The sequence below is a fragment of the Branchiostoma belcheri genome, unplaced genomic scaffold (genome assembly GCF_001625305.1).
Source record: "Branchiostoma belcheri isolate BF01 breed outbred unplaced genomic scaffold, Haploidv18h27 scaffold4, whole genome shotgun sequence".
Lineage (NCBI taxonomy): Eukaryota > Metazoa > Chordata > Leptocardii > Amphioxiformes > Branchiostomatidae > Branchiostoma > Branchiostoma belcheri.
The window spans coordinates 3,002,816-3,014,943 of record NW_017804020.1 but is presented as its reverse complement, the minus strand read 5'-3'; the positions used below and the strand labels follow the sequence as shown (position 1 = coordinate 3,014,943).

General features: G+C 41.0%; 1 protein-coding gene across 15 annotated transcripts in view; it reads left to right on the top strand.

Annotated features, from left to right (window-relative positions):
- The first annotated feature begins 2,632 nt into the window (after positions 1–2,632).
- LOC109477362 (ELKS/Rab6-interacting/CAST family member 1-like) overlaps positions 2,633–12,128 on the top strand; it is a 64,996-nt gene continuing 55,500 nt past the window's right edge. For 8 of the 15 annotated variants that reach the window (XR_002140669.1, XR_002140668.1, XM_019778573.1 and 5 more), the window contains exon 1: positions 2,635–3,447. Coding sequence is in view for 11 of the 15 variants with exons in the window: in XM_019778573.1 (XP_019634132.1) it covers positions 2,791–3,447 (657 nt within the window). In the remaining 4 variants the exon portion in view is untranslated. Of the gene's footprint in view, positions 3,448–12,128 lie in introns of all 15 variants that reach the window. The other 7 variants (XR_002140667.1, XR_002140666.1, XM_019778569.1 and 4 more) reach the window with 3 other exon arrangements.

Genomic DNA, 12,128 nt, shown 5'->3' with positions numbered 1-12,128 from the left:
ACTGCCGTTGGCATCATTTTTTTCACAATAGATACCAGAATGTGAATTCCCTATACAGTGCGGTCAAAGGACATCTGCTTGTTCAATTTTACTTATTAAACTTTCCATGATGGTTTGAAACATTATGATTGCTTAATCTACCCTCTAGAGCCCCTCAGAGGGTAACAAAGGTTTGCAGTAGTTTGTACAAAAAGCCCCCTTGGCCTTAATCAATCATCGTAATGGTCCAGAAAAGGCTAATGGTTTAAAACGCCCATCTGCATCAATCTATATATAGATCTCGTACATAACTGAAATTACTATTTCGAGCATTTCTGCCCAAACTATTGAGACCGTGTTCTCTGTTAGTCTGAAATGTTTGGACAACTTAGTTGTCCAAAACACCGCTCAGTTGCAAGGACAGGAACGCATTCTGGTCTACAGATGGAAAAGCGAAACATCTACTTTGGACAGAACAAATAAATTTGCTTGAGCAAAATTCAATCGATTAATATTTATAAAAGATAATTTTTACACACCGGTACCTGTATGATGCTATAAACGGTAAAAAACGGTGACTACGTGCAAGAAGCGCCTTCTTGCGATGGAAGTAAGAGTAACGCCCTTGTGCAAAAAATTATAGCGCCCTTACACTTGATAAAGCACACGGATAATTTGATCAGCTATCTCTAACGACAAACGGAAAGACACTTTGATAAAAGTTATTCAAATACAACACGTATATCAAGTTGTCTGTCGTGCATTAGTAATGAACGGTGACTGAATGGTAATGGCGGAACTGGCTTCCAGCCAGAGAGACATAAACTCATCAGTCAAGTCATGTTAACGTAACGTTGCTCGTAAAAATCTGACTATTAAAACTTTCGTCAAGTCGTGGAAAGATTTCACGAAAGATATTACTCGCCTTTGACATCTTTCCTCAAGTCGCTTGGACACTCGGATCATCCAATGCCTTTTATTTCGCACTTTGTTTTCGGAAGATTACTACTCAAACTAGAAAAGATAGAGACAACAAATTAATTCCAGGAATGTTTTGTTTAGTATCTTTTTCTAAAACCGACCTCTCTCGTTCTCTTTCTCTTTACGGTTTTTAGTTCTGTCCTCGGATAATGTAGATGTAACGTTAGTTCTTGTAATTTATAAATGGTTTATTTCGAAGTCATAAAGTGGATAGCGCAAGTCAAACACGATTAGCCAAGAAATATTTCTCAGGATCTTTAGCAAAGGCCATCACGTGCACATAACTTAACAGGAATCAATATCCGATGCCAAGTATTCCCACAATATTCCTTAGGTTACGCGCTATGAGCAGTACCACTAGCGGAGCAGCGTTCAGTGTTTCTACGATCGGCCGGCTAGAGTGGCGGTTTCTTTTCCGGGAGAGCAGTACATGTATCCGCGAACAAGGCTGTATATGTTTACGAATTTGTAAAGGAAGCGTAAAGATATGAAATATGTTCACGCCGTATTTAAGCACACTGAAAGCTAACGGAAAGGCGGGATTTTCGTAAAGTCTACTGAGATATTTTCTCACCTTTGATACTTCTTTACATATTGCGGAAAGTATGCTTAAATGTCTGTTTCCTGCTGTGTGTATTGCCTGAGCGGGAAAGGCGTAACTCCCTCACTCTACCGCATTAACATTGATATAATATTTGGAAACCATAGTAAAAATCATATCAGCGATATGCCGAAGTCTACGAATTAGTTTAGCAACATGCCACAGTGGCAACATGCCATGATTCAACATGCAATTCCCGGCGCTTCCGCATCCGCGAAATTCATGATCATGAAGCATCGTCTTAGAAATGGCAATTACTAACCGGTAACATGATGTAACAGTTCCCTTTCTTTATTTCGTTTTGGCGGGGAAGCTAGTTCTGATGTCATTTCCGATGGTGGTAATTTATTTCCCTGCTTGCCGCTAACAGTTACTGAACTTTTGAATAATATTCAATGACTGCATTGAAAAGGTAAAACGAGAAGCGCATTCAAGCAACAATGGAGCGCGGGGCTCTATTCAGGAGACCAAATCATTTTAAAGCCCATCTATCTTTTCCAGCGAGGCAAGAAGGCAGCTGGAAAAAATTCACCCGTTTTGCCCCTGGAAAATATCGATTGTTTTCAGTCAGTGTCAGTCGTGAGCTGTTTTTATCTGTTATGCTGGGATGGGGCCAAGGATGCAATTGCTTGTGGCAAGGAATAAAAAGAGCGTTCATGGTTAATGGTACATTCTGGGAAGGACTAAGGATTAGCATTACATTTGGAAGGTTTTTTTCTCTATTCCATTCACGCGGATCGTACTCGCCCAGGATGTATGCTTCAAGGCTGTGCTGCGATTTCGTTTGCAGCGCTCAGGGAGTCAGAGATCGAGAACGGGACCGGAAGTAGAAAACTGGCTTCCGCAAATCAATTACATATGCAGAGAATGCATATGTTGTAGGGGTCAGGGAATTTTTCATTTACACATTCACTAGCAAATATCATTATTTCCGAGCTTAATGTAAAAAATTCGATTCATTATATTAATAGAAAAAAGATTATGGCAATATCACAATTAAGCCCAATGTGATTACTTGGTTGGTATGTTGACTTTGTGAGAATGTAAACAAATGCCACTCTCCCTGACAGAATGGTTTCGCCCAGCTTCAGCGAAAGGCCATTTTGAGGACCGCAATCGCAGTCGAACAATGGTGGTTTGGCGAGTGAAATTCTCCGGTATCTTGTCTCCTTCAGCCTAACGGATTGCCATGCCCGGCGCGGGGATACCTCCAGCTTGATCGGACCATCATGTACACGCAGAGCAGGTCATCTCCCGACGGCCGGAGTCCCGGCAGTTCGGGGCACCAGTCGCGACCAGGTAATTCCCACACTGCGCCCCGGCCGCAGGCCCAGCACCGCTCCCCCTCCCTCGGTAGAAAGAACTCAGCTTCCAGCATGTCGATGGAGAACATCCAGTCCCTGAACGCTGTCTACAATACAGGTATGTCCTCGTACATTGATCCTATCGGCAGTCCGACTCACGTACCACGATCAGGCCGCTCATCTCCGTTACGTAGTCCTGCCGCTTCCGGGCACTCCCGGTCAGGTTCCTTCGGGGGCTCCCCTCTCCCCGCCCGCGGGTCCAGCCCCAACCTCCCCGCCAGCTCCAGTGCTGACACGGTCTCGGCGAACATGGCTTCACAACTACCCCACAGCCACGAGCTGAGGCAAGTCCGGGACAATGTGATGGTCGATCTGCAGTCTCAGACCAAGGAACTGCAGCGGGAGAACTCAGCCTTAAGGAAGGAGATAGAGATCAAGGAGGGGAAGCTGCAATCTTCCATGAACTCAATCAAGACGTTCTGGAGCCCCGAGCTGAAGAAGGAGCGAGCCATCCGGAAGGAAGAGGCCAGCAGACTTGCACTTCTCAAGGAGCAGCTGAGGGTCACATCTGAGGAGAACCAGGTATGTATTATTTTTGACATGTACACAGCAGGTGTGAATTCACCTTAAGGGCTGCACACTTCACACCTAGGGTCTGATAAGATCAAGGTGAAAGTGATGTCACTGTGTGAATTTCACATCGACCATCTGTTCCTGTCTAACAAGGTCACCTTGATCTAACCAAGGAGGTTTAAAAGGTCTAATCAATTCAATATCGTATTCAGATGGACATTTACATTTCATTCGGAAGTCTCCAGCATCCACCACTATCTAGGAAAGATCAGCCATATGGGCCATTTGAAGAGCGTCCATTCTGATGTCCAAGATGGCAGCTGATGGACAGATATATTGAACCATTTCAGTGTCATAGGGTAACAACAGTGTCCAGCTGGACTTGAGATTGTAAGAGCTTTTTGAAACCTAGCTGAGATGTCAAAATTAACATATTTCTGTTGATTGTCATCTCTGTGTCAGTGATGTCTGACTGAGGGAAGACAGGAGGTTCATGTCCATCCTTCAAATGAAATGACATCTTTCTTGTGGTTCTTCAAGCCAAAGGTCATTTTGCTTGTAGGTTAAACTAATTTGTCTAACTCTTCCAAGCTAGGTATGTGCATTGACCTCCCCAGACCCCTTTCCTGGACTTTGGACCAGCAAATCTGAAACAGGGAAGGCTTCTGCTTCTAGCCCACCCACAATATGGAGACCTATAATTCATCCAGCTTTGATGTGGAAAATAATGATATAAATGTGTCAGTAAGATGTAATTAAAGGGACATGATGACACACCCTCCATCTAGAAGATTGGACTCCAAACATCCAAAACTGGTTTTTATTACTAAATTGGCTCCTCCCAAGTGACACTGACTGTATATGATATTGGCAAAACTGTTATTGCCAATACATCATATGAGTTTTGTAATGAGGAGTTTGAAGTCCTCAAGGAGGTTAGGATTCATAATTTGTTGTCATGTGTCATCTCTTGAGATGTTATTGCCTAGCATGCCACAGGAATAGGGGTTGAAACACCCAGTGGCATTATACCAAGGAGGGCTGTCCTGCTAAGGACTAGTTATCACAAGGTAGGAATGTTCTGATAGAAGAGAGAAGGCTGACATTGGCTGATGGAGCAAAACTGAAGTGTTTACGGTGTGATGTTACAAGGCTACAAACGTATCCACCATGGTGACCACACAGATCAAAGTTCAACTTCAAGGAGGACAGTGTTTCAAACATGACTCTTATTGGTTATTGACTGAAAAACATTCCCGTTTTGATAGTTTAAATGAAATGTTTGCTATCATCATTCGATTGAACACCATTTCAACACTGTTTCAGGACATGAACATTTCTTCAGACAAAATAGCTACTGTAAAGCTTGACCATGTTACAGCAGTTGAAGATAGAAGAGGTTTTGGATGAAGGAACATGATTCAAAGCATCCATCACCATAAAGTCCCCCGTGGTACCAAAAATGGGGCTCTGTCTAGTGCTTGACCTATTTCAACCCTGCTGATTTGTGTGCGGCTGGTCCTGCCAGTGATTTTGATACAAGAGACCCTCTGAAGCAGCTCAGAAGACGTGATCTGGGTCAGGAAGGGATTCATCTAAAGAATTTCTCTCTAAAGCTGTCCAGAAGATAGAGTGAGGTACACTGTTTATCTGTCTGATGACACACAGAATGACGGGGTCTTTCAACCATTTGTGTTACACACATTGAAGCTGATACAAGAATTACTGCTACCTTGAGGAAGAAAACTGGACAGATTTACAGAAATTGAGGCATCCCTCTCTCATTAAGCTTCATCTATATTTATGGGCACTCATGGGTGGAGCAGACATATCATGTTTTATAATTGGTTGACAAATATGATGGTGGCCTATATGTGGAGACCTGAGGGCAAAGGTCAAAGTTTGAAAAGGGTGATACCCTGTTGTTGTTGTCTTGCTGACCCTACATGTATCTCTGTATTATTGTGATCATACTCCATGCCCTGTAGGTTAACCAGGGTATACAATTCAGTAGAAGACTAAAAGAATGTGTCCAAATTGTTATCTCTAATCCAATAATGGTTTATACGATTTAAGCGCATTTAAAATTGATTGCTGTGAGAAAAGAAAACTGTAGATGTTTACAACAGCTCAATCATTCTGGTGAAAACAACAAGGTCCAGTTACCTCACCCCCCAACCTGGTCCTGTCACTCTCTTCAATTTTACTTGTCACATTCTGATGACATCACAGGTGCTTCCTGTCACCTGAGACAAGTGATAATACCGACTCAGGAAGAATGCTAGACATGAACCTTGGTGGACGTACTGTGTGACTGTACAAGTGAAGTATGATGAAACGAATACTCACAAAATACAATACAAAACGATAACAACCCATGACTTCTACATTTCATTGCTGTGGATGATTGATTTCTAAATAGATTTGTGGGGGAGGAAAATCTTTCAGCTACATTTCCTACCTGCTAGGATGGCTGGCAGCCAGAAAATCATGATTGTTCTAACCACTTAGTTGTAGCGTCTGCTCGGAAATCTGTGCAGTAGCAAGGCACTTGAATTGGTTGTTCATCATTATGTTTTTGGTGAGACACATCAAACTTGTCCAGATTGTACAGGGAACTATCATTCCTTCATGTAGACATTCTTTAGCAGCATGGAAAAATTATCCTCCAAGCAGAGGTTGGTGGGAAGGTGGTATCATATCCCCTATTTTCTGTTGCTGCTGTCTGGTGGGGAGTAGCAACCGAAAACGGGATAGAAAGGTCACAATCTTCCCCACCAACCTCTGCTTGGAGAGTAGGGAAGATAGCAGGGGGGCCTTACTGTGTTTACCTGTATAAGTGTGTATTTGGTATACAGAGCAGTCACAATATGTGCACATGACAGAGCCTTTGTTTTCGTGGAACCGGAAGAAAGAGATACTGTGGATGGGGAAGTGATGACTGGTGTACCGGTACACGGTTGATGCTTCACTGCGGGATGACGGAATCTCTGCTTTTTGATCAGATGCCTGTGTCTGTTTACTCCAGCTGCTTGTTACTCAGTTCTGTTTGTATAGTCATGCCGAGGACACTCTAGGAACAGTAACAATCCGGATAGCTTTCTCTTCAATTTGGCTTGTCACGCTCAAGCTAAGAATGCTTGATATATGACTGTGTTACAATGATTGGGATAAGGAAAAGGAAAGCATGATATGGTAGTTTTGCTATATCTGTATATATGTGATCACTTTGGTAAAAGGAAGGAAAAACAATTTATCCTGACAAGGCAAAATAAGCATCTACCGGTAGATTGTTATGTCAGGTCCAAAACCATATTTCCCTCTATAGATTTATAGGTCTTCTCAACCACATGACAAAAGAACAAAGGGCATTTTTAGCAAGGCTGAAAGGATCAGGTAAGACAGGAGCAATGATCTGTCTAGACAGAAACAACGACAGTTGAAGTTTAAACATGGGGCTGCAGACTGTACTGGAGGGTTCTCTATTTTGATGTAAATATCACTCAGCAGCCTGTAGGGTCCTACCAGACCACAGCACTGAGACCACAGTAATTACCTCCCTCCCCCATTGCCCCAAATGTGCAAATGATTATGTTTGGAGCAAGTAATAGCAGTAGGACTGGACAAAAGCAGTTGACACACCACATGGGCAGGTCTGTTTATACGAATCTGTTGGGTAAATACCCTAACCTTTACTTTTCCCGGCGTATACACAACATGTTGAAATATACTGGACACTAATGATAAGAATGCTATATCATCAGTATATGGATTTTAATCTTTTAAATGAAAATTGGGAAAATTGTCAATTTCTGTGGATTTCCTTCCTGCTGAGTATACGTACATTTGTATTTTTCTGTGTAATATTCTAAAAAGTACACAGAAAAAATACAGTATACGTCATGTGCTGTAGAAAGATTTGCTTCAGAAAGACAAGAGAATTACTGAAAGATTTCCTCTCACAAGCTCATGGGCATAATATTTACTAGCTGATGTACATGTATCAACCAAGATGGCTCAGACCCCCTGTCTTCCATAGCTTTATTTCATAGGAGACTGAATCCATTTATCTTCAAGTACAGACAACCACCTGGGAGTTGGGTAATTTTGGTGAGGAAATAGGATGACTATGGCTACCAGTTGCAGAGAATTAAAAGATATCCTCAAAACACCACCTGCCAGGCTCATAATGTACACTATTGAAGTCTACACAAAGTCCATGCTGGGGAGCTCTGTAATGCCAACCACAAATTACATAAAGCCCAGACATGAACCTCCTATGTCTGGATTGAAAGGGCGGATTCTACAGAAGAGCAGACTGTCCAAGGTGAATGGGCCACTCATTCAATTTTTTCTTTTGCATATTTTAGCTTTACCAAAGTTCCCATAGGGTTATAGAAGAGTTAAAAGATTTTCCCCTTCCTCATGTAGCATATCTTGTCTTTGACTGCGTATCCTTATATTTCAATCAAACTACTGTTCCTGGGATTAAGCATCTTAATTTGAAATTTTGAATTATTCATAATGTCTCATAATGATTTTGACTCTTTCATTATTGGTTTGCACAAAATAATTGTTGACTCCCATCTGGAAGTGGAGAGCTATTACTGCAGATTTGAATATTTCTACAATGTTTCAATGTTATCCACCCATTGACATAACAGACAAGAAGAAGAAAGCTATGATAGTATGAGTAGATTTTGAGAAGGAATCATTCTTTAAAGGCAGTGCCTTTTTCAAAGAAGCGGTCTCCATTTTCTGTTGTGTCTGAATAATTTGATATTGACATCACAACCCCAGGATATTCTACAAATGTAGAGTCGCTGTTACATTACAAACCAATGATGGGTTTACAACAAAAAACGTTTCAAATGATTGAGTTACATGTTCTGTAAATGAGAATCCTTGAGTGCAAAGTAAGCTAATAAAAGACCAGCTAATCCAAGGAACTGCCAATTAATGGAGAATTTGTAAGGCCTCCTGCTCTTATGGCTTCCGTCAATGTTTCCAAAGCTGCTGAATTGCCTCCTATCAGCAACTGTGAGCAAAACCTACCACACAGTACAACCCCAGGAGACCTAGTCAAGCACTAACTTTGTGATCCTTAAATCTGTGTACTTTGTCATGCATGTCACCCATTTTGTCAGTCGTTTTTCTTGGGAGTTTGCAGAAGAAAGTGAGCATAACAATTAAGGATTGTTTTGCTGATGGCCCTTCTCACCTTCATGTGTTCAGAGGCTTGTTTAAGTGTAATTAATTTGTCATGCCTCATTTGTAAGGCTTTCACTCTTTGTCTCAGAGGAAACATGGAACAAGTTTTATCAAAGACATTTTGTACAACGTCCTTGGTTTTATGCAGTATTATGGATGCCAAGAGAATGTGTATAAACATTTTATTACACTGTAAAATAATATTAGAAAAATGACCATGAAGCAACAACGTAAGACAGATGGTCTACCATGTTAAAAGTCAAGACCATGACAAGACTCTCAACAAGTGACGTTTTTTGCTCGATGGCTTTCTTGAATGCTACATGTATGTGAATGTCAGGTCAATAAAAAGTTTGCATGCTTTTCAAAGGGCCTTTCAAGCTCAATGTGACATTGAGAAAGACTGTAGGCTGTACTGACAAGCTAGATTATTGTATGTAAGCCACAAAATGTGCAAAGGGGAAAGGAGATGGCCATTCCACTGTTGAGACAGATGTCAAAACCTCTTTGCAATTACGTGTTGAATTTCAAAGGACCTTGACATCTGTATCAGCTTCCCAAAATGCATTTTTCGGTCCTAACCCAGTCTCACAGAAATATTTATTCCATGTAGTCTCGAAAGTTCAAGGGCATTCAAGTTCACCCAAATAGTTCAGGTTGACCCCCTGGTATGAGCAGGAAGTATAGTGAGCTTGAGGTGATGACAAACGGAAAACTTTTTGACGGATATTTCATGCCAGGATGCTGTTTATTTGGGCTGACCTCAACAGATTGGTGTATTTTCCCAGATGTGTTCTGAACCTGGGGGAGTGTGATAACCTTGACAACCAGGCTTACTCAGACAAGGCATCATCAGATCCCCATATTTTGCATGCAACTTCTCACTTTCAGACTAGAGTAGGTTCCTCATTCATCATCATACTACAGCATGGTCCTCAGAGGTCCCCTGCTGGGAAAAACAACTTGCTTTGCATTCCTCTCCACTTTCCTGATGGCATCTGGACCAACAGTGGGGAATATTCCAAAGCATTAGCAATAAATTATGACAGTGACTCCGTCCCTGTCACATAGTGGTCTCATCCCTTTCCCTGAAGTACTGATCTAACTTTGGAACAGACCACTTGATGGATATGGAGTACTAGAATAGGGATGTTTCAGTTAAACATGACCATTATATATACAGCATTTTCTTAGATAGGCTGCAGTGAAAGTGATCATGTGTACCCCTAGGCAGTCTCACTCGTAAATAGCTAGGGACAATACCAGAGTGAAAGCCTGTGACATATACAGAGGGCTGCAGCGTATTGTTGATAATTGAGGGCATCTCTGCAGACTATTGTGAATGAAAGGTGTGGTTCCAGATCACATTGTGTGGATGATTTTGCCATATGGCCTGGTTGCTTGGATGGACCACAGACTTTAATCCCAAGGTCATTTCCACAAGCAAGAAGGACTGCCAAAGTAATCTTTCTGTTGCCATGCCCTGAAAAGGCTCCAGTCCAGAGAGATCTACTCCAACCAGGGACATTTTCATGAATAAAGCTGCTGTAGAAAATTAGGTGCAGCATTTTTAATTTTGTAGTGAAAAGGAAGAGAGTCTAAGGTGATTTTTTTTGTCAGAATAGTCCATTATAATGTGCATTATGATATGGTTTTATTCAAGTTATTACGTCACTAAAAATTGCAGCAATGGTTCAAACACCCCGTAGTCAGAAGCCTACTGCATACATGATGACAAGTATGCATGTACACAGTGCAGTACACTTATATTTAAGTGTATTCCTGTACTATAGCTAAGTCAGACCTAACCCAGTAATGTCTACCTCTTCTCACCCATACACTCACCATATGGCAACACACCCAATAACCTGTATCATGTTGTAATGAGGGTTAGCAAAAATTTTATTGTATTCAAGTAGCGACTACATGTCTTGAAATAGCATATGCCCCACGTTCTGCCACACACCACGGGACGACAAGAGAAAAGATTGACGAGACAAATTGCAAGTGGAACTAAACGGAATTATTCATAAGACATCATGAAACCTCAAGGAGATGCCAAAGAGGAATAAAAAAAGTCAGCTCTGACCTGGCAAGATCTCAGAGTTGGAACTGTTAAGACTATTTGGGGAATTATATTGATTTTATTAGGATTTTCAATGTAAAGCTACATGTATAGTGTCTGATATCAAAGTAATGATTTTTGTATGGATCAGCCCATTCCTGAGCTTGGGGACTAAGGTAGTACTTCCAGCTTACTAAATATTCTTTACCTTGTTAGTGATAATATAGCAAAAATTTGCAATAGCTATGAAGCATGTAAATTATATGTATAGTATACTCTTTTTACTTGCAGCATGGCCTAGGATATTGCGACAGGTAGTTTAAAAAATTTCCTTTTTCTGTATATGCCCCAGTGTATATTTTGAACAACAATCCTGACCCCAGCCTCTCTTTTGCATACTTGATAAGCTGCCAAGTCTTGTGCCATGCCAGAGGGCTCACAGATATGTTTAGAATGTTGTAAAGAAGGCATACATCTCTGTCAATCACAATTAGTAAGGTAATCTGTTGCATAAATATTAGATGAAGACTGTCTACTTTTCAGTGTGGCATATCCAAAGCAGTTATCATTTGTTACGCCTAATCCATTTTGTATAAAAGATGATAAGTACCACACAGTGATGAATCAAGTTGACAAGATTATTGGTTGAAAATTGTCAACTCAGTCATACAACATTTTGGCATGATAATTGCCCTGTTTATGCTTTACCTGTATGTAATGTTTCATCGCTCAGAAATTGTATCAATTATGGAATAATGATACTATTACATCACTTAAAAAAAGATGACAAGCTGCAATATTTTACTAGGATTTCTTGTTTACTATAGGCTACTAGTATAGATCTTTAGTATGCTTATTTAAAGGCATCCAATTCGATTTCAGGGCAGCAAAACTGGCAATATTCTGAATAAGGCAATTTTGTGATATTGACTACATACTGCTTCACATTAGCACATGTGAGTCAGTATTTCATACTGCAGAAACAAGCCCCAAGACGAGTCCTTTATTTTCTGGGTGGTAGCCTAAAAATCAGCTAAGAGCCCTTGCAGTAACCATTTTCCATCAGAATTTTGGGAATTTTTGCTCCATGAGGGTCAATACAGTGTACATTGTGACAATGTTGTTTCATCTCAGTATGTAGATAAATTGCCTTTGAAAAATGGGTTTCCAAGCCTAAAAGCTGCACTGGATGCCTTTGAATTTAAAAGTAGGGCAAAGAAAGGGATAGAGCATTGCTCTTCAGTCTACATCAAATGTAAATGTCATCCCCTTTTCTTGGCGCTGGTGTTACAGAGTTCCAGACTGACCCTGTGCTGAGCCAACATCAGTCTTTGCCCATCAAATATTTGTCTGGTTGCCGCATGTTTACATTACCCAGCCTGCCTGTATGGATTGAATTAAATGCTCAGCATCA